Consider the following 23,193-nt stretch of genomic DNA (forward strand, 5'->3'; position numbering starts at 1 on the left):
ATTATATTGCTTTTCCAATAAATCATGCCCATATTTCGTGTATGAACGTGGTTACCGCAATTTTAAAGGTTGAGATACAAATGTAACAAATGATAGATCAGATATGAACACAATACTTATGAAAATTAGGGGTCGTAGTTGAATTTACTCCAAATAAAATAATGGGAACCTTTGTCAAGTTGACGTTGATTTTACACAACTGAGTCCATTTTGATTAAATTGAGGTCCATTATTAACTCTAGGTAAAATTTGAGCGAGTTGGAATTTGAATTGCTTGAAAGATTTGAGTTTAATCAAATGAGATCTTTCAAATAAAAAGTTTGAAAATAAGATTATGTGCCTATTTGATAAAGTTTTTTTAAGATTATAAGTTGGACTTCAGTTTTAATACACAGGTCATTGAATCCATAACTTTTAAATAGATATTCATGAGATTGACTCATTTATAATCTCATCGAAAAAGGTATATATTTCTTCAGTTTAGCCGATTTTAGAAAAAATATTCTTTTTTAAAAATTGGGTCCCATAGGAATATAGGGTGGCCACGGGAATTGGAGTGGGGGTTAAGGGTGGGGCTATCGGGGTGCCTAGAGAATGAATGTAAATGCAAAAGTAGGGCAGAAACAGGTGAGGAAGGAATCAAACTGAAATTCTGAACCGGACCAAAATTTCCCGGTGAGGGGACCCTAAAAGACAATCAAAATTTTTTTCTTCTTCTTCTTTTCTGTTTTATTATTTTTTTGGTGGGTGGTCAGAGATTTCCTCCCTTTCCCACCTTTTTTCGACAGTTCCTACAAACAAAAACAATCTAATATATATGTAAACAAAAAGCAATTGTTGCCCGAAACAGTTAAAAAAATAATATAAAAAATAAATAAATAAGAAAAGAAGAATCGAGGGGTGACTTTTCAGAAAAACTCTTTGTGGGAAAAATTCTTGGCGGCTTCAAATTTCTCGGCAAGAACCAAATAAAGCATATTCTTCCTTCTTCTTTTTTTATCACCTTTTCAACTCAAAATAAAAAACCCAGATCAATTCTTGAATGCATTTTCTAATCTTCGTCAAAGGCATCTGAGAGCCCATTTAATCTGCCATTTAAGCATTTCCTTCTCTTAATTTTCAGGTTCGTTCTATTTTCTTTTGTTTCTGTCCGTAAATTGGTATATATTGCAGGCAATTTTTGTTTATTTAGGCCTGAATAATAATTACATTGTATTCATGCTATTTCTATTGTTTCAAGATTTTGATTTCTTAGAAATTAATTTACTTTGGCTATGAATGAATGCCTGCCATTTTGGATTCTTTCAAGATTAAGTGTTTACGCTAGTTTCTATGTATGTATCAATATTACTTTGCTATTTTCAATTGGATTTTGATGTTTTGAAGTAATTCTTGTTGGAAAATGTAAATTTTCCACACAAATTCCTCATTTTTATAATCTCAAGGTACTTCGAAATTTTGCTTTCTTAAATCTCCTTCCTGGAGCACTTGCATAAAAATATGTAACTTGAAGTTTCTGGATGTTGATTGCATTGATCTTTTCTCTGGGCAATTTGAATTGTCCTGTGCCCACTTTTGATCTTGTAATTTGAATGAGATGATTTAATGAAGTTTTCATTGTGAGTTGTTTTTCATTTTATCTTGAGAACCATGTTTGGTATATCTGAAATACACAATTTGTCATTGATTTATATGGAGATACTGAATATTACTTCATTTTTATAACTTATACAGGTATTTAAATATTCTCTGGATCGACCTAAACAATAAAGAGTAGAACTTGTTAGAAGTCTTTTTATTTGGGACAATAATCAGAGCAATTCAATATGGGGAACAATTGGTTGTTTTTCATTGAATCAGATGGTGGTTTTGGTAGTTTTTCGATGGATCCACTTGTGCCACATGTGTCAGGGCATTGGCTCTTACATGTATCTTCATTTGTAGACAATTCAAGATATTTTTATGTCCCTGGTAGTTTGGCGCTTCAAGAAGCTTTCAATTGCGTATCAAAATTTGCTGGTGCCCTACTGTTATGGTTTGCTGGTGGTTCGAATTCCCATATCAACAACAAAATAACTGGTGATCATATTGGTCCTAGTTCAAGCTGTAAAGCTTCAAGACAAGTAAAGCACGTTTATTCTAATAAGTGTGACTTCTCGGGGATTTTCTGGAAGTCAGGATATAAAGGTATATCTGCTGTCCCAGCAGCATTTGGTAGGATATCAAGGTTCACTCTGAAGCAACTGATTAAAGAAGCCGAACGTCTTCAATCACTTCCAGTGCTTTCATTAGCTTCTGCACTGGTACCACCGATAACTAATGTGTAAGCTCAGTCCTATTCTTTGAACAAAGATTTAGCAATCTTAATAAATTTTATCATAATCACTCCAAATAAGTTGATTTCCATACATATGCGGATGTCATTGCACCTTTTTCTTTTGATTTTCACATTTGAGTTTTTATCTAAAAGATTCTTCGTTGTTCAATGTTCATTAGCTCTTCAAATGGACTAGCTATTCCACTGGAGAATGCTTCTGTAGAAACACAAAGATGCATGGATGATAGAAGGCCCTGCGAGGTTGAAACAGGCTGTGGACCGTGTGGTGAAATTTATCTCCAGAATTTAGCTTGGTCTAGGAATGCAGTTGAGCCTAGAACTGGCATTCAGTTCCCTACTATGTTGGACAACATAATAACTGGAGAAAACACCAGTTTTACTCCAGAGGTAAGCACGTGAGATTTTTTCATTAATGTAAAATCCAACACTTTCCTACATCTCATTGATCTCTATCGTTTATCATTCCAATATTGGGCACTTGTTTGATGAAAAGCATCCATGCACACTGATCTACCATAGCTGAGGTGATGCCATGCATTACTTCTGACACAGTGTACCAATATTTCATGGAGGAACTTAAAATATTTCTCACTGTATTTCTCAGTGAGTTTCTAAATGTTTTTCTTGCTACTATTATCCACATCTCTTGTCAAGCAGAACTATTCAAAGCTTCGCCTTTATCATCTTTTATTTGTAACCTGAATTTGCCTCATTGTATGTCACGCTTGTGGTGTATGATGACACACTTGTGGTGTATGATGAACAGGAAAATAGATACAAACCTCTGGAATAAGTATAATTGCTGACATTCCATGTAATTCATAATTGTCTTGTACTTTTCTACTTTCTTCATTTTTTCCTGTCAAAATTTTGCATGATGTGCCTTTTTTATATAATGTGAGATATGACATATATCGATAAGTCGAATATGCCAAGCATTAAAATGACATTCAAGATAGTATACTTGTATTATGCTTTCTTCATGGGTGAACTTCTTTCCTTTTTGGATAAATAAGGAAAAAGAAACTTTTATTGCTAACTGTTAAACCTTGTTATTAGGTAATTTTGATAAATCCTTACATGACTCCATGTATATCTTCAATTGCATCATCTTACATTATGCTTTCCTGGAATTTAGTCAGGTTTCTCTTTTATTGATGAATGTTTGTTGACAATTTCTGACTAATTTTTCAGGTCCTTGTTGGAACTGGATCTAGGACTATGACGATAATCAGAATCAAATCTCTGAAACTCTATGCATTTGGTTTTTGTGAGTTTTTTGCTTCACTTCATACACTTGGCATATTAAATTTACTTTCGAAACGATCTTCAGATACTTAACTCATTTTACATTGTTCATAGATGTTCATCCTTCTGATGTCTGTGAGAAATTGGGCCCGAAGTATGCCTGCATTCCGGAATATGAGTTGAATAAACGCCAAGATTTTTATCAGGATCTTCTAAGGTTTGTACAACATTTGTGAATAATCATATGATTGATAATGTTGATTGATCTATAGATGTGATATTATGAGTCCATTCAGGGCCTTTTTTGTAAGCAATATTGGATAGGACGGGATGGTCTTACCGGAGAACATGAAGCTAAATTTTGTAAATTATTATGTATCCCATTCCTGTCTAATACTACACAATAAATATATAAATCAATGTTTAGATAAACACCGTATGCAGCTTCATCATCTAGTGTATTGCAGTGATTTGAAGAAATTAAACTTTGTTTAGATTTAAAGAATATCCTAGCTTTTTTCGTTTATTTTACGGTCAAGTCAACTCAAGTTTTGATGTTGTACATTATCTCCTCGTCATTAGCATCTCAAACTTCGTTTGGTGTTTGTGTGCATATTCTATGTTTCAGATCCTTAGTTTGCATCGAATATTTGATATTAATTTTATTGTTTGATCAAAGTCTAGAGTGTGATGGATTCTTTGTAAAATGAATTGAATTTCTAGTAAGATTTTAAATATTTCATTGTGTAAATTTTTGCTCATGCTGCAGAGAGGATATTAACATGACTGTTAGGCTCGTGGTTAGCTGCAACGGAATCAAAATTAATACTGTGAGAGAGTAAGTTAAATTTCTTCTAGCATAATGCTCATTCGAAATATTATCATTGTATGAATTGTTATGGGCTAGCTATATCTCAACTCATATCTGTAAATGTTTCATGGAGTAAATTTGCTACAACTTCAATTCTCACTTATGCCCCCTCCACAACACGTGCGGAATGAGCTAGTGCGATTAAGTTTGTTGGCATTATGTGCTACTAGCCTGCTAAATATAACTTTCTATGAAGTCTCAAGTCACAGAGTATTCAGTTAAAATCCACGCAAATTCTGTAATTAATTATTGAAGCAAGCAAGATGCAAGATTTATTTAAAACACTAGTGAATTTTGACGAGAAGTTACCTATGTTTCTGATTCAATTTGTGATTTGTCTCTGTTGCAGTGCTTTTGAGAAGTCTCTTCGAGCCCGATTAATGAGAGTGAGCCATTTTGAATTTTGCCCGATCCTTGAAGTATTCCAAATTTCTTGATACTGACAATTTGCTCTTTTTAGACAAATCCTGATGCTGACCATCACTGCTTGCAAACATTTGGTTCCATATTCTCGCAAGATATTCCCTTACACGTGGTATAAATCATTTATCCTCACATTTTTCATATATATTTGTTTATGGTATTGCAAACTGCATTACTGACTTGAATAAAAAATCTTCAGGGAACGACAATCAATTTCCATCGTACAGCTGACGGAAAACTAATTACTGAAGGTATGTGGTACACTAAAGGGAAAATAACCAAAATAGAAATGTGTGATCTTATGTGTTTAATAGGAAAAATAACTAAAATACATTGGAACTGTTATATGACTGACAAAGAACATTTATTTCTGCAGTTGGAGGAAATCAACTCGGAGCCGTCCAGAGCAAGGATTTATGCAGTAAGTGAATTATTTTTCTTGAACGACATTTGACACCTTTCTAGACTCATATCTTCACTGTATGACATGGATCAATTTTTGAGGCATATCTTAAATAGAGAAGCAAAAAGAAAAGAATCGTAGTTATAACTTATTTTTGTATATATACCCAGGGGCTTTCTTTGACATGTACATTGGTGATGTTCCTGTGTGTGAACAAACGAAAGAAGAGATAGGCAAAAATGTGGCGAGTATCGTTAGTACATGCTAAGTCAATTCTCTCAAGGGCGGTAGATAATTGGTTGCATACTTGCAGTTCAGTATCCGAATGTGATGCTTTTAGCTTAGTTGTGAGCAGAAAAATGAAAAACGGACAAGTCAGTGTACAAGTATACACTGAATCTTTTCATTTAGTTTGTTATACATGATAGGAAATTGATTTCCACATAATTCTTTCTAGCTTTGTCAGGAGATTCAGTCATTTACTATCTGAGGATGTCGACTGTTTGTAGATTTTACTTTTGGTGATTTTGTTTGTTGAAAGATGATTATTTTGACTCCTCCATTTGTATAGAAAAAGAAAATATTATGGTTACTCCTGCACTGGCATCAATCACATTTTTTAACAATGGAGTTGAAGTATCATTCTTTTCTTGGTTGATCTCAACCTGATGTTCGTTCTTTCATGGAGTTAGAAATTCTAGTCCTTCAAAACCACCATCACACCCCCCCCCCCCCCCAAAAAAAAAAAAAAGAAAAAAAAAAGGGACTGTCGAGAGTGGCCTCTCTAGAAAAAACAATAAAGGGGTGTTTGATAGTTATTTTTATGTAAAAATGCATTTTATAATAGTAAATTGATGTGACATGTGTGGTTGAAAAATAAAGAAAAGTTTTTTATTTACGTGTAATATTATTTTAATAAATAATGTGTGGTTGAAAAGAAGAGAGAAAAATACATTTTGAAAAAAAGGCTACCAAACGAGCCTAACTTGAACTTCGAAAATGGATTGGTTAGGCTCATGCTTTATAGAGCTTTGATTTTTGAGTAGACAACTTTTTGAATTCTAGTGGCGTTTGTAGCGGCGGCAGTATCACTGGGCCTGCCAGCTCAACAAGTCGCTCTTGCGACCTCAACAAATTGAATGTTGGATTTGTGCCACCATGAACCCATAGATTAATATCAAGTTCAGATCTCACTGTCACCTATTTATAATATTGAAAATTGTTCATGTGTACAAGGGGACTTGTTGGATGACATATCATGCTAACTACATTTTACCATTAACAGATGAAATTCTAGATGAGCGAATTTAATTATATGCGAAGAAACACAATTATCATTTGATTAATCATGATGTTTTGGTCGAGCAAAAAAATTTAGGAGCATTTTTAAAAATGTTTAATTTTAAGAGTATGAATTGAAAAGTGTCTACTTATTTGAATTTAGTGCCAACTTCTTTCTTATGCCCTTAATGAAAAGCTACATTTTGAAATGGTATTCTCGACATTTAAAATTTCGCTCTCGACATTTAATTTTTTTTATCAATTTGTCACGAATTTGAGAAGTGACTTCCATGAGAAGTTACATTAAAATAATGTTTCTCGATCTTTCATATGTCACTCTCGACATTTGAACATCATTTCATTTGTCTAGAATGACATTTCATTTTGAACATGACATTTCTCTACTTTTAAAGATGTCATTCTCGATATTTCTGAATCAATGAAAAACATAGCATTTTTGACATGTATACTTTTTGAAATAAATATGGCAGGTTATGTGTCAAAATTTTATTGGCCAATGACAATATTGCAAAAATACCCATTTTTATTTTTTTATTTTTTTGTCTTAGTGTGGAATTATAAATTGTTAATAATGGTATTTTGGTGTAAATTCTTCAAAATTAGATATTTTTGCAATGGTGGACATTTTTGCAAATGACTAGGTAAAAATGGACATTTTGTTAAATTTCCTCAAAAATTTATTATAGCTTAGTTTGTTATTTTACAAATTAGTTATGTTCTAAAAGTTTGTCTTTTCTCTCAATCGTTATATCTGTTACTATTTTTATTTATTTATTCTATTTTATATTTTCAAGGGATCAAAAAATTTACTTGAAAACTCTGACCTATGAATGTATGTTGCAGTCTAGCAGCCTTTGCAGAGGTTCCATATTGATTTTCTGGACACAATGCATTTAGTGGCGTTTACTGCATTGACCGAGTTTCATAATGTTCTTATTCCATCAATGCCCAAAGGATACATTTAATTTTACGTTTGTTGAATTTCAAGATGCATAATTTTTTTCAAGTTAGTACTCCGCAATACAGTCCTCCTGCCGTGGTGAGAAGGACAGTTCAATGGGTGCCATAACCTTTACCAGAATGGGTGCTCACGACAAAAAATAGACTTTTTTCAAAAGTCACCAATCTATAAAGATCTCAGACTCTAAAAACAAATAGAAGAAGTTGCTTGACCTTTTCCACGTTACTTGTGAGCCTAGAATGAAGAGAAGAAACTCACGGAAAGTTTCATCTCAACTTAAATAGCAAAGTAAGCAAAAAATGGGGCGCCATTAGGGAGCTTGAGTTGCAGCATCAAGGTTCAACCCAAATTGAACAAGGGTTGCCACTTCTCGATATTGTGCCAACAACTAACTAGCCATGTTTATACAACCAAAATTGTATGTACATTATGGTGTCCATAAGAATGTTCATAATAAACAAGTGACATAACATCATTGGAGAGTTAAAAAACAGGTTTTTCAACCCTTCAATCATGAAATTTTACATGTATATTATGAACACCCTTTTGAATACTATGATGTACATGTAGAATTATCTATGACAAAAATAAATTCATCAGACCTCAAAAGGTATTTTAACAAGGAAGGAATATATCCCCTGCAGGGCTGCAATTTATGGCCATTTATTGTGGTAATTGCTAACCTGCAGTAGTCCCTATCTTTTGCTGTTTACTGATGCCTTAAAATAAATTTTCTGGTTGCATCAAAAGGGAAAAAGTGAACCTCGAGGGAAAATTTATGTACTAGCATATATGGCTAAACATTTTTACACACAGTGGTCCTTAACTACAAGTTCATACAGTATTCAAAATGTCAATACTTTTACTTCTTGATGCCAAAGAGCCAGTCTATTTTGCAGAGCTTAATAATTGGAAATACATCTTTGACAATATCTCAATTTTTTTCTTAGATTCTTTCAGCAAGCTAGAGATTCCTTTCTACTAAAGTTCAACCGCTGTTCTGGGATATAACTTCTCCGAACTTGAGGAAGAGTTGGGCATCCAAGGTGCTCATGGATGAACAATTAGCCAAGTGAGGAGTCTTTGGATTTGCATACTCATCCATGTAGCAAGGACCTGATGGTGATGGGGTTAGAGTTTTTAGGTTGGATGGTGGCACCATGGTCCCAAGTACTCGAGCCACTTCATGCATCGTTGGCCTCTCAGATGGTAGTCTCTTGGTGCATAAAAGAGCTAGCTGAAAAACCTTCTCAACTTCTCCGAGATCTTTACATATCTTGGAGATCTCAGGATCAACTGCGTCCACGACTGCATTGTTCGATGCCTTGGTTAATATCTGCAACAAATAAGAAAGCATTCATGAGATGAATAATGAAATTTCTATTAAATAAAAACAAGAGGAAACAAAATCAGACACTGCATAATATACTCGGATAAAAATGAAAAGAACTGACCAGATGATGAAGATTGGATTCATTATCCACTGCTTTTCTTCCACTGAGCAACTCGAGTAGGACAATTCCGTAGCTGTAGACATCAGACTTCTCTGTAAGACGAGAAGTACGGGCATACTCAGGATCAATATAACCTATTGTTCCCAATACGTTAGTTGAAGTATGGGATTTCGATGTGCATAAGCTTTTGGCAATGCCAAAATCTGTGAGATGGGCTTCATAATCCTTGTCTAATAAAATGTTGGATGACTTCACGTCCCGGTGGATTATGCGAGGGCTACAATCATGGTGAAGATACGCAAGCCCTTGTGCAGCACCCAATGCTATTTTTAGACGAGTATCCCAATCAAGCTTTTTTTTCTTGGTAGGCCCTGAAAAACAAAGCATTCCAACAACTATTCAAACAGTAGTGCGAAAATACTGTGCAAAACAACAGAAGATGGATTACCCACCATGAAGGAGATCCCATAGGCTTCCATTTTCCATGTAATCATAAAACAGAAGATTTCCATGAGGAGAGAGGGAATATCCTTGGAGACCAACTAGGTTTCGATGCTTAATGCTCCCAACTGTCTCAAGCTCTGTCTTAAATTCCTTTAGGCAATGTGGGTAGTGAGAATAGAGTTTCTTAACAGCCACAGGCTTGCAGTTTTTGAGAACACATTTATACACAGTGCTTGACGCTCCATAACCAATTATATACTTCTCATTCAGGTTCTCTGTCATCCTCATAATGTCTTCATATACATGGAGGGCCATATTCATGTGAAGGATAACAAGCTTTGGGGAAGAGTAATTAACTATCAGATGAAAAGACATCAGCTAGTAAACATATTCTAGCCTGATGGGCAATACATTGAAAACTAATAGTAATTATTAATTAGCAATGAGAAGTATTGGCAAAGGAGAAGTTAATGCACCTGGTTTTTTGAATGGTCCGTCCATAAAAGATTTTGGATAGTGTGGTCGGCAAGCCGCTACCAAGATCATAAGAAGAATGACCAAGGCACCCAATGCAATTCCCAGTATAGCTGCTTTTGAAATTACAACTGCATACACAAATGAACAAAACACTAATTTCGAAGATTAGCACAGTTCTCAGATAGTAAGATTTTGCTGGTGATAATGTCTTTTCCAATTCACATTCAATGATATTCTCACCGTGCTCAGTTGCACGAGATGCACGACAAGAAGTGCTAAGCCAGTATCCACAAAGACTAGGATTTCCCAAGAAGCTGACAAGAAAAATGTTAATTAGAATAAACCAAGACAGGAATCACAACAATTAAAACAAGAAAAGAAAAGTTGCAGCTCATTAGCTTTCTGAAGTCAAAAAGATGGTGGAAATACGAAAGCCTCACCTGTCAGGTAAAAACCTTGAAAAGTTATCGCCTGTCGGAATATTCCCGTCAAGGTTGTTATAAGACATATTCCTGCAAAGACACAATTACATGCAAGAAAATAAATAATGCTTTCATGCATCAAAAGTCGTAAAATACTCGCTGGTGTACTTACAGGATTGTGAGACTGATACAATTGGCCAGAGACATTACATCACCAGATAAAGAATTGTTCTCCAGATTTCTACCGGTTTTTAAGAAAGATTATAAAAAAATTATTAGTTGAATAAATCACTCTTTACATACTGATAACAATAAAGAGATGGTCTGTTTAACATTTAACTTTCACTATCATTAGGAGGCAGAAACTTACAGCAAGAAGAGATTTTGAAGCTGACCAAGATCCTGAGGAATCGGGCCCGAGAGATGGTTGTTTGAAAGATCGCTACAAGGGAAAATGTGATTCATAAAATCTCATATTGATCCAAAAAAAAATTAAAATTCCTCATTTATGTAGTATGTTTCCTTACATCTCCATTACACTTCTTAGGTTACTAAACTCAGCTGGTATGATTCCAGTCAAATCATTCTTGCTCAAATTCCTGTTGCATAGAGGGAGTTAGATGAAAAATATACGAAATGAACCAAAATCATGTCATGAAGAACTCACAGTTTCAGGAGATGCTCCAAGTCACCGAGCGAAGAAGGTATGTAACCACTGATCCGATTGTTTGAGAGATCTCTATTGCACCCAAAAAGGGGGGACAAAAAAGTAATTACTTAATCAATTTAAAATTAGGCTTTCGGTTAAAGACAAATTGAACAAGGGACACGTTGATAGATATTTAGTAACCAGGCACTTACAAAGTATCTAAATTTCCAATTCGTGCAAGTTCAATTGGAATGGGGCCCTTAATATCATTGGAGGATAGATTCCTATACAACATCAAGAAATACAGAATTTATACTTGGAGAACATCAATCTCCAGATACGCAACAATGAATACATGCAAACGAAATTTTTCTAAACACAGACGTGCAAGGAACTCACAGATATGTCATGCTCTCCAGCTTCTGAAATACAAGAGGAATAGTTCCATTCAATTTGTTACCATGTGCATTACTGTCATCAAATCATTCAGCAAGTAATCCAGCAAGGCGAAAATTTCATAAAAAATGAAAATAGAACACGAGACTACATCAGATGCTTACAGGCTATTCAGATTTGTACAAGAGCTAAGATTATCTGGTATAGGCCCATCTAAGCGGTTATTGGCAACATTTCTGTGACAAAGCATCGCGACCAAACTTAAATTTTGTGGATCTATAAAGATTGATATAGTAAAACAGTCATAATAAACATAATATACAGGTCAAACAAATCTGTGAGCTTCCCAAGTTCTGGTGGAATATGCCCACTAAGAAGGTTATCATTCAGTTCCCTGTTAAGCAGAAAAAGAAAACTTCAGTAGGAATACTATGCATCATAAATTTTAATCCAAAAAACCAGAAAGCTCATATAATACATTGCTTTTGAAGCAGAAGTTAGGTGCTTATCAGACTACAGATATCCCACATGAATATGAATAATGTACATACTTAATTGTGGAGGTTTATACAGAACCGAATTGAAAAGAAGATTATAAGTAACATACAAATAGTGGAGCTTTGTCATGTTGCCAAGCTCTGGGGGAATGGAGCCAGCTAGGTTGTTTCCATGTAGATACCTATAAACAAAATATAATATGTTACTGGAAGTAAGAAAAAGAAAAGATATTTATCAAATATTTAATGGATGTTATAACTTCTGTAGGCATGCCAAACACTTTTATAGCTCAAAAGAAATTCAACATAATATTTATTATGTATTCAGTTATAAAACAATATATGATTCATATTCATTCAGAATTAGATCCAATATTGTGAAAGAAAAGCAAGAAGCAAAAGTTAGGATTATTGCTCTTCAGATGAAATTTCTGGTGTTTGATCCAACTGGATCACATACAAGAAACATTCATGGCTCTTTTAAATACAGTTTTGCTAGTAAAATAATAAGAGTTCGAAAGGAAGTTACAATACTAACAATTTTTCAGTGTAAGTTAAGTTTCCAAGAATTGAAGGGATTGGTCCACTCAACGTATTGCAACTAAGATCCCTGGAAAAAGAAGGGTGAAGTTCAGTGACATTTTCATAACCTCAGAGAATAAATTAAATGACAGAAGACAATTGTCAGAAACACTAATTTAACTCATAAAGGTGATACAGTGGGAACTAGAAAGCACTTACAAAACGGCAAGTGCCTGCATCAATCCAATTACAGATGGAATTTGCCCTGAAAACCGGTTACCTTGCAATGATCTAATGCACCAGATTCATAGAAGTTAATTAATTTACCATACAAATAGCAAAACTACTCTCCCCAAAGATACTTAGCAGAGCCTTACAAGGTAGCGACTTGGAGAAACCCAATGTTAAATGGAATCTCCCCCGTAAAGTTGTTGTACGACAAATCCCTGACATTTAAAGAAAAGGATTTCACTAAACCCTGTGGAGCACTATCGGCTTTGTTTGGCAAGGTGGATTGTGCAGCATTGGACAATACGTGTGTGTCTGTGTCTGTGTGTGTGTGAAGAAGCTGAAACATTGTCTCATCTCGTCCAATATTGTGTACAAAAAAAGCTCATACAGTTCAACAAATGTTTAGCCAAGGCGGGTACATACAAAACCTGGAAGCCAGTGCAGTTTCCAATACTTTCAGGTATAGAACCCATCAAGCTGTTGTTTCTAACATCACTGTATGCAATAAATGACTATCATCAGCAAAAGAGAGTAATTTGAAGGCAACTGTCACAAGAGCAGAGTGATCGAAACTTACAAGTACCACAACCCTGTTAGTTGACACATGTCAGGGGAAAGAGTACCGACTAAATTATTTTCTCGCAACCCTCTGTGTATTCAGAGGACAAATGTTTATGTACTTTACAAGAATGATAATCCACTAAAGGATGAATACAGCTCAATTTTAAATTATCATACTCACAGATACTGAAGAACTTCATTCCAATAAATAAGTCTCGGTATTTCCCCGCTCAACTTATTCTGAGCCAGGTCCCTAAATTTAAATTTTATGACCTCAATGAATAAAAACTAAAAATAGTATAACCACAATTTGAATAAATTCACAATGTATGACCTCATGATACAAACTAGAAATGGGAATGGTAACAGAACTTACAGTATTTTCAGATTTGGAATTTGAGACAGTGTTGAGGGAATTGGACCGATTAACTGGTTATTTTTTAAAATCCTGATGAAAACAACTATAATGAATAAGTCCAATCGGCTTGAACAGAGAGATTGCAATAGAAAATGAACAAGAAAAGAACATGCTAACGTAGAAAAATGACTAGAACTCAGGAGCAAAAACTCACAAGCTCTCTAGCTGCTTCAGCTTTGAAATGGAGAATGGAATATCCCCACGCAGCAGATTGAACGATAAATCCCTGATAAAAGTGGAATTAAATTCATCATCAAATGAACAAACCACCACTATATTAGGCCTAAACAAATGTAAACCTAAATTAGTTAAAACGAAACAAAAGAACTTACAAGCTTCTCAAAGATGAGCAATCACCAATTTCATCAGGTATCTGGCCCGAGAGATGATTTCCCCTCAAGTCTCTAATATACAACATACACAGCAATTTCATCCCCACTCGGAACTCATAATAGTTGAACACTTGTGTATAAGACTAACAGAAAGATTCATAGACATTCGAAATTTACATAGAGAGCAGGCCCTTGAGCTGTCCAATGGCAGGTGAGATTTCGCCATCAAGATTCAAACCCGAAAGATTACTGCAAAAATTTGAACACAACCCACAATTCACAAAAGATGAAAAATTACAGAATAATCAATTAAAGTACAAGAAGTGATAGAAATTGCAAGTTAATAGACTAAAGGAAGTGTCTTACAATGCAACAACATTAAAGGTGACATTGTCGCAGGTTATCCCTCTCCATACACAATAGCCTGAAGATGGAGAGTCTGTCCAGTCATACAAAACATTTTCCACATCTCTGAATGAATTCTTTATCTCCAGTAAAGATGCCCCTTTTTACATCAAGTTCAACAAAAATAATCAAGAAAATTTGACTAGGAAAAATGGAGTTTTATGAGCTCAAGTGGAGCTAAAAAGTGACGGGGCCTTGAACAGAAACCGTTTGGGTGAGGAGGATCAATAAGACAACAAAAAACAAGATTTAGTAGGTCAATGTAGATAATCACGTCTCGAGTGATTATAATAAGGAAAAATGAAAGAAACCTCCTTAAAAAGTAAACATTAATATAATTACCAAAATATTGAGCCATTTTTTATTATAATACTTTGAACGTCGCTCCTCTTCACTATAATTTTTGACTATACATTTTATGAAAAAAATCATTTTTGACATTTCTATAACTTTTCTCTACTTTTTTATTATCACATATTAACAAAAAATAACTTTTCAATAAATCTTTATCACAGATGCACTAAACTATAGTGACCCAAGAACGATGACAATTAGAGAGAGATATCAGATACCAAAAAAAACACTCACCATCATCAGAATCCCCGGAAGCAACGCTCAAGAACACAACTAGAAATTTCAGAAAAGCAATTATTTTCAAATAATTAGCCATAATCCCAACTTAATAACTGGCTTCAACTACACTCACAACCATCAAGAAACCAGTTTTTTTCTAATCCATACAAAAAAGACAGGTTGAAGTTGATAAGAGAAGGGCTTCGTAGAAATGGTTTTTGGTTGAAATTGCGCAAGTTTATAGTATACCACTTGCAGAGAGCATTGAATCTTACATTCACCGACGTTGATAAAAGAGATTGCAGAAGAAGGAAGAAGAATATAAATACTCCAGTTAGAATTATGGCAAAATGTGAAGGAAGAAAGAAAGAGTAACGTTCAATCACATCGTTCTGCCAAGGAGCTGCTGCAGTGCATGTGAGAAAGAAAAGAGAAAGAGGACTCTCTCTCTCTCTATAAGACAGTGGGCATTTAGTTTCCCTCTCTAACACAACCGATATATATAAAGAGAGAAGGTATCAAGACAATACGTGTCTATATAGAGAGAAAGACACAGTCTTTTGATGACGTACATACGGTACGTATACGTAGATAGAGAAAAAGTTTAAAGACCATCTGCCAACTGCCAAGGTTCCGATACCTGCAACATTACAGCTCTCACCTGAAAATAAATGCTGTATATATATGTAATTTTTTTTTCTTTTTTTTTTTTTTCATAAAATGAGAATTAATTTTCTGAGTTAAGAGGGAAAGAGCTAAAGAGAGCAGTCATTTTTTCATTTGACAATCAAACAATTTCTTTATTTTATCTATCCAACAAAAAAAATCTAATATTGGATGTCAAGTTCGTAGTATTACAAATACAAGTTTATAACAATATGCATGTAAATAGCAGTTTGTTTCCTTAATTTGGTACTGCACTCATTTCTTCATATTCATCAATTTATGGGTTAGAAATAAACCTTTTAACGATTAACCTGTTTTTTAGTATTTGTTTGGAAGAGATTATTTGAAATAAAAAATGATTTTCTCTGAAACGTTGTGATTTAATGTACGAATGATTATAGGTCCACGTGCAAAATTTTATAATTGAGAAGATGTATGCATAAAAATGAATTGAAAATTTATTTTTAAATAAGTTATGTTGGACAAATACTTAATTGTACTATATTCATTTGCTTCTCGCCAAATTGAATAGTGAAACTTTCAGCCCGATTTATCTCTCTACATCATTCCCTTGAAAGAGTGATACAAATTCAAGTTGCGATTGGGGGCTCCAAGATACTAATTACTGGTTGGTCAATTCTATGGTCGATTTCTTCAGAATCGTAACTCATAAAGCATTTGAGGATTGGTTTTGGAAACATTGTTAAACTATTTTATCCCTGAAAATGAATGGTGTATACTTCAATCTACGTAACATGAATGTAACAAAGTCATTTGAAACTCTTAATAAACAATTTCCATTAGTCGGGGTATAGGGTGCCATAATTTTAAAAGGTTGGGTACATGAGTAAAACAAATGATATGTTGAGAATATGAGTTCCACACTTATAAAAGGTAGAGACTCCCTAGTTAAATTAGATTGAGAAGATCTTATTGTTAGATGGGAAGAGGTAGATTAAGATTCTCATTATTATTTCAGACATTAAACAAGCAATCATTTTAATTGTGAAAATAAGTAATTAGTTTTGACACTTCTACTTATGTATGGTAAAGATTTTTTAAGAAGTGATACTTTACAAAGTGTTTCTTTTGTCAACGTGTGATTTAAATGTAAAGAAGAAATATGAAAAAACGTGAAGAAATCAATGAGAATTGAGATATTTTGTCTCACCAAACATGTCTTACTAAGTTTGCACTTGATGTGTGGGGCTGAAAATCATAAATAGGGCCACAATGGCCAATCGCAGCGCAGCTTAACTAATCGAACTCCATACATTTTTCACCCTGCCTTCAAAATGAGAACTTCTTTTTATTTTTCACCATCTTTCGATACTTTTTTTTCTTTCATTCTCATTTTTAATCACACATTCTTACAATAAAATATTCTTTACATAAATCCAAAACTTTCCTAAACTTTTAACAACACATTCACCAAAAATTATTATTTAAAGACTCATTCTTTACGCACACAAAAAAAGACCGTCAAACAGATGCTTAACCTCAATGGGAGGGAAAGAAGGCCATTTGTCTACTCATTCACCCACGGCCTTATTCGGACATGAATTAAGCTACTTTGCAAGAAAGTGTTGAGATCTTAGTTGACAAATGTATTGATAACAAGAAATGATTGAATGTAAAAGTTTATTATTTTTAAAACAATTCAATGACAAAATGTTAGTCTCTGAAGGAAGATGCCAAATTTTTCTAACAATACGATGTTGGAGATAACATTTGTTTATGCATTTTGAGCCCACCACCTTGTGAAGCTTGGCCCATACCATATTTCACGACCCCCCGCCCCCCCTAACGCCGTTATTAATGTCACTATCCTAGGTCCCCTTTTGTTTGACGCAAAATGGAATTAAGGAACATTTCAAATGGGAAAATTTCATAAGTACATATTTCTTAATCAAGAAAACAAGTTTCAAAAATTAGATTTTTATTGAAATTTATTTATGATTTAATTAATTAATTTATTTATTTATTAATTACATATATTTAGACCACAGATTTGTACAATTTGATCACAAATTAACAATATAATTAGTCACTTTTTATTTATGAGTCACAAATTATTTTACAGTCACAATAAAATTTTTTTACAGTTCATAGTTTGATCATCGGTCACAAATCAAAAAATTTGTGAATTATGATTTATTTATTGGTCACAAATCACAAATATTATAAGTTACAATTTATTACACATTCACAAATTATAAAATTATAGATCACAAAATAACAATTTTTTAAGTCACACGTTATTTCTTGGTCACAATTTATATTTTTTATTGGTCACATATTATTTATTAGTAATAGATTGACCAATTTAACGGTCACAGTTAATCAAATAATTTGTGACCACCATCTCACACTGCCTTCAGTAGCACCACCACCACCACCAGCTCCCGACAATTGGTCACGAACCCCAAAATAGTTGGTCACAAACACTTTCATACTACATCGCCACCACAATCGCAACCTGCAACCACCACACCACCGTCGTCACCACCGTTAACACTACCACCACCATCACCACCACAACCACCGCACCTCTACCACCTGTATTTCCAAACCACCAAAAAAAACCACAAAACCATCCATATGTTATGTCTTCCACCGGGCAGATCAAACCACTACCTCACCACCAACACCACAAAAAACATCACTACAACCACCAATGAAAATGAAAAAAGTGCCGCCACCACCACCTCGAATCCAAAACTGCTAGCATCCCACAACTGCCATCATCATACTATGTCATCGTCGTCGTCATCTCCACCCCACCGCTGCCACCACCACCACTTCATTTAACCACGAGTCCTTCAAAGACCTAGTAGTGACAAAACCACCACGGTCTGAAAAACCACCTAAACGGGAAGCCACTTTTAACCCCCACTCCTTCAAAGACCTAGTAGATCTCACAGATATGCTCCCAGAGGGTATGTGCGGTGGCTTGCGCCGGCATTGTCACTGCGCCACTGCTCTGACATTGTTGTTGTACGATTCGAACGATGGTTGCTGCTTCTCATGAGATGGGGCGGCGAAGAGACAAAGGCACGACACCAACTATGCCCAAAGAGACGCTAATTCCATTTCAATCGCTGCTCCAAATTATGGTGGCGGTGGCGACAGTCGTGGTGATCATGGTGGCGACGAGAGAAGAGTGAGCGACGAGAGAGAGGAGATGTAGAGAGGGAATGGGATTAGGGGAAATTATTTGGGGTCGAGGTGGGTTAGGATTGTTGGTTTATAAATTAAATAATTAATATAAAAAACAAAATTCTTATTTTTGAAATATCAAACTTCCAACATGATTTTAGAATGTTGAATACTTAAAGTATGATTGGGTATAATCTCCACGTTCAGAATTAATGTTTTTGTTTGTTTATCATTTGGGTAATTAAAGTTTCCATCATAAACTGTAAATTGGTAACTTGATGAAATTCGATTATTTTCATGCGAATTGTTAAGTCTGGCAATTAATAGATATTATCCCACCGATGAAATGCCAGAGAAATTTGACGATAATGTCAACTTATCAAGTAAATAGTTGTCCCTAGTAACTTTTGCAACACATCGAAATCAAAAGAACTAGTTATGTTTGATGATGTGTAAATAGTTGTCTGCACTACCTCAAATGGGGTGCTGACTGCCCAGTAAGTCAGGTAATCGACGGGAACGAGAACATGGTCTCCACCTCGTTCCTACTCTAAATTTTAAATGGTTTTACCATGGATCATCGCCAAGCCGTACAGTCCAGCCCTTTTTCACACCACTAGCCTCGTGCCGTTGTGAAGAACAGATTCGGAGTGCATGCTCGACAACGATTAAAATTTTTTAAGTAGGACATTAGCTATTTCTCACTAACATTAGCCTTTCTGTTGTGTCTTTTATGTCAATTGCTAGTTTGATGTCTCAAAATTTGAGATCTCATATTATCCAAACACAAGTGAATGTGCGCGTTATATCATAGGTCGTAATCCATAGTTCATAACTTGTAACCCATTAACACAAAGCAAAGAATAAAAAACAAACCATNGTGCGCGTTATATCATAGGTCGTAATCCATAGTTCATAACTTGTAACCCATTAACACAAAGCAAAGAATAAAAAACAAACCATTTACAGGGATAGGTCGACAGGTCCTGGTCGCCCTTAAATACAACATATTTACGCCAACCCGAGAAATAACTCCAAATACATTGCTACTACCTGAACATTTTGACAAATTTTAAAGCACACAAGCAAAATTTGCGTTTCACTAGTTAGATTGGACATTCTACACATCACACAACTTAGAAAGGAATATAATGGAAATAAAATATCATCACAATCCAATAGGCTCTCGCTTGGATATTCCTTGCTTTACTCGAATGATTGTGGGCATGGGTTTACTTTCCTTCTGAAATGCACGTGAAACTGTGGAAGGTTATTTATTCCTGATTTCTATTCATGAGAAAAATAAATCCCAGAAAAATTCATGTCATTTTAAATATTACACAACTGAGAGTGGGGGCTGTAATGATTCATAATGAAAGGGTCATCAGTTGCAGTCAAACAGAAGCCAACTCACACCAATGTTGCTTCATTTTGCTGGTATCAATTGTCGGCAATGCTCTTTTCCCTCTTTCTCTGATGCCCATGGAACTGCAGAAGCAGTGAATTGGTGACAACAAAAATTGAGCTCAAAGCCATCATACCCCCTGCAAAAAGACAAGTTATGGCAACCCTTAGAAGTTTCAATGATAGCAATGAATAAATTGTAACATGCATGGATACAAGTCATTTCTTTGTCATAGTCCATGGGGTCCTCGTTTAGTTGTTTTGCTAGAAAAGGCAATGACACAGGCAACTTCATTGAAGGGCCTTACCAGAAAGAGAAGGTGTCATAGCAAAATCAAAATGAGGGAGTAGCATTCCAGCAGCCATAGGAATTGCAAAAACATTATATGCTACTGCCCAAGTCAAATTTTGACGAACTTTTCCCATCGTTGCCCTTGAAAGGTCTATTGCCTCTACTACCTGCTCCAGGTAAAATATTCCTCAGTTGAAGGAGATTGGGAGGAAATATCCATATTGAATTCCATTATTGGCAACTACAAAAATTGAGCTCTGAAAATACTGATGTAAGATAAACAAAAGAAAGGTTCTTTGTAATAACAGAAAAATACTACCTTAAATTAACAGTATTTTGCTGCAATATCCAAGGAACACTATTTACTTGTTTGCTCTTTATTTATAAGATTCAACAATTTGTATCTGCTAGACGTTTAAAAACTTGTAGCCGTTATTTATTGGACGTCTAAAAAAGACACCAAGCACCATGATAAAGGACAATGGATGAGTGTGAAGTAGAAAAATAGTGATAAGAGAGAAGAAAGAGAAGAATAAAAAAAATAGAGAGAAACTTGGGGAGAAATTTCAACACGTTGTACATCATATATCTCCATTATTCAGAATTGTTAGTCCTGTTTATACTTTTAAATCTCTGATGAAAAGGGACAAATTTTCAACTCAAAACTAGGCCTAGGCATGGCCAAGAACCGGAACCAAATTGAAAATTATTGGTTCTTTAATATTGGAACAATTTGGTTCCCTTCGTAGTATTGGAACCGAAAAAAACCTCATAAAAATAGAAATGGCTCTAATGGTTCCGGTTCTCTGGCCTCCTACTACTCAAAACTAATAATTTCGATAAGAAAAAAGATCAAAATCAATTTCCTATTTTTATGCCAAAAATAACTGCATAATTTTGGAATGTCTCCAATTCAAGTCTGTATGACAATCTCCACCAGCATGATAAGAAGAAAATGCAAACCTGCGAAAGTCTATTTCCGAGAAGTATAATGGATGCTGCATTAGATGCAGCATTTTCTTGTCCTTCAATTTGCAATGCAATCCCAACGTCAGCAAGGGCAAGAGAAGGTGCATCATTGATGCCATCACCAACCTTCACAAGCACAAGACACATAGTTTGATAGTTCTGAATATCAAATTCCACCATTCGTCACCAAAATTGATGACAAATCTTCTCGTGAATACACATAATTGTCCTAATTTTCAATAATGAAAAGTAAACAGTCCAGCATAGTCAAATTATCAGGCCGTGCATTGTGACCAAGAAACAGTTCTCTCCAATAAAATTCCTAGGTCGAAAGTAGTCATATTCTTACAACACAGATTTGTCCATGCAAACTACAAAGCAGAAGTTCTAATAATCTATAATATATTAAATATCACATCAAGTGAGAATCATTTTTGGACGATTTTAAACATACTACAATTCAATTATTTCAATAATACCTTATTTTTCGTTTTTCAATATATAATAAATAGTACAAAATCCTTGTCATGTATGAATTTCATTTTATTAATTTTCAATCAATTAACATTCACATTAATCTAGACTTGTTGCACCTTGATTTATATGAATATAGAGTTATTATAAATGAGTTTATTTTTATTCATGTATTTAAGAATTTTAATGGGTGTTTAAATTCATGTATTTGCAATTAATTCTTACGTATCAAATATATTATAAAAATGTTGCTTATTTGTAGTATTTAATCATCATAAAAAATTTGAATCATAGAAGTTGAATTTTGAGAGTATAATTTTCTTCTCTTAAATAACTATCATAAATTTTATTTTCTTTAGTTGGCATGAGACTCTTCAAATCCTCCAAAAAATTAGTATCAAATATTACTTTCACAATACTTATAAAGTATTTTAGTATAACGTGCAATGCACGTGTAACTCTTACTAATAGGTGTAAAAAGTGCTATTTCCCAATATCAGGCTCATTTGTATGATAAGAACATATAATAAAAATAGTCTTTTCTAATTTTCAACTTGAGAAAATTACCATTGCAACATGATGGCCAGAGTTCTGAAGACTTGAGATGATGCCAGATTTCTGCTGTGGCATTATGGAAGCATTGACAAATTCATTATCGATGCCGACTGTCTTTGCTACAGTTGCAACTGCCTCTTCCCTGTCCCCAGATAAGAGGACTGTTTTAATTCCCTTCTGCTGAAGCCTTTCAAGCATTAAAAGTGGAAAGATATAAGAAAGGTGAATATGGGAAAAGTACTTAAGAACAGCCAACATGATAGTTATGAACATATTACTTCATATGAAGTATTTTCTGCTTTTGGCCAAGCTAATTATTATAAAGTCCCAAATTGAGATACCGTCCATTCCTTAGATTTTTATGTACTAATGTAAGATGAGGACTACTTTGGGTCCTATTCTGTCTCATGAAGAGTAAGCAGTACCTAGTTATTGTAGATTTAGCATCAGGACGCAAATTATCGGATATCGCAATAGCACCAATGATGCCTTCTCCTTCCCGGCCAACATAAACAACTGTACTTGAATGGTTTGATGATGAACTGGTTACTGATGACTGAGATATCACAGACCGCTCCAATCTCTTTAGATCAGAAGAGTTCGTTCTTTGCTGGAAACGTTCATGAACCCAATTCAATTTGCCTACTGCTACTAGCAGCCCATCTACCTCTGCCAAAGTTCCAGAACCAGGTTCAGTCAACTGTCTATTTGTGACAGGGATGCTCAAATTCAATGATTCAGCTTTAG

At 34.6% G+C, this 23,193-nt stretch overlaps 3 protein-coding genes across 4 annotated transcripts; 1 reads left to right on the forward strand and 2 right to left on the reverse strand.

Moving 5' to 3' along the window:
- The first annotated feature begins 773 nt into the window (after positions 1-773).
- LOC111380086 (fatty-acid-binding protein 2-like) lies at positions 774-5,875 on the forward strand. The gene is made up of 11 exons (XM_023003550.1): positions 774-1,123; positions 1,735-2,323; positions 2,497-2,725; positions 3,533-3,608; positions 3,701-3,803; positions 4,356-4,424; positions 4,807-4,843; positions 4,918-4,992; positions 5,080-5,131; positions 5,257-5,301; positions 5,454-5,875. The coding sequence occupies exons 2-11, from the start codon at positions 1,827-1,829 to the stop codon at positions 5,549-5,551; spliced, it is 1,281 nt and encodes a 426-aa protein (XP_022859318.1). The 5' UTR covers positions 774-1,123; positions 1,735-1,826; the 3' UTR covers positions 5,552-5,875.
- Positions 5,876-8,296: 2,421 nt separating this feature from the next.
- On the reverse strand, positions 8,297-15,402 carry LOC111380089 (LRR receptor-like serine/threonine-protein kinase ERECTA). 2 transcript variants are annotated; one of them, XM_023003554.1, is made up of 27 exons: positions 14,943-15,402; positions 14,316-14,454; positions 14,127-14,198; positions 13,950-14,021; positions 13,772-13,843; positions 13,576-13,647; positions 13,381-13,452; positions 13,216-13,287; positions 13,062-13,133; positions 12,785-12,853; positions 12,627-12,698; positions 12,424-12,495; positions 11,996-12,067; positions 11,711-11,782; positions 11,553-11,624; positions 11,392-11,463; positions 11,205-11,276; positions 11,011-11,082; positions 10,871-10,942; positions 10,714-10,785; positions 10,516-10,584; positions 10,362-10,433; positions 10,162-10,235; positions 9,921-10,049; positions 9,453-9,800; positions 9,001-9,371; positions 8,297-8,882 (listed from the first exon to the last, which is right to left on the reverse strand). In XM_023003554.1, exons 1-27 carry the CDS (start codon positions 15,022-15,024, stop codon positions 8,535-8,537), a joined length of 2,925 nt encoding a protein of 974 aa, XP_022859322.1. In that variant the 5' UTR covers positions 15,025-15,402; the 3' UTR covers positions 8,297-8,534. The 2 variants fall into 2 exon arrangements, with proteins under 2 accessions (XP_022859322.1, XP_022859321.1); XM_023003553.1 differs by having other exon boundaries at positions 9,921-10,073.
- A 4,259-nt stretch (positions 15,403-19,661) lies between these two features.
- LOC111380084 (copper-transporting ATPase PAA2, chloroplastic-like) lies at positions 19,662-23,187 on the reverse strand. Its single transcript, XM_023003548.1, has 5 exons — positions 22,872-23,187; positions 22,459-22,633; positions 21,412-21,543; positions 20,465-20,615; positions 19,662-20,296 (listed from the first exon to the last, which is right to left on the reverse strand). The coding sequence occupies exons 2-5, from the start codon at positions 22,519-22,521 to the stop codon at positions 20,193-20,195; spliced, it is 450 nt and encodes a 149-aa protein (XP_022859316.1). The 5' UTR covers positions 22,522-22,633; positions 22,872-23,187; the 3' UTR covers positions 19,662-20,192.
- Positions 23,188-23,193: the final 6 nt, after the last annotated feature.

The sequence above is a fragment of the Olea europaea genome, unplaced genomic scaffold (assembly GCF_002742605.1).
Source record: "Olea europaea var. sylvestris unplaced genomic scaffold, O_europaea_v1 scaffold2091, whole genome shotgun sequence".
Lineage (NCBI taxonomy): Eukaryota > Viridiplantae > Streptophyta > Magnoliopsida > Lamiales > Oleaceae > Olea > Olea europaea.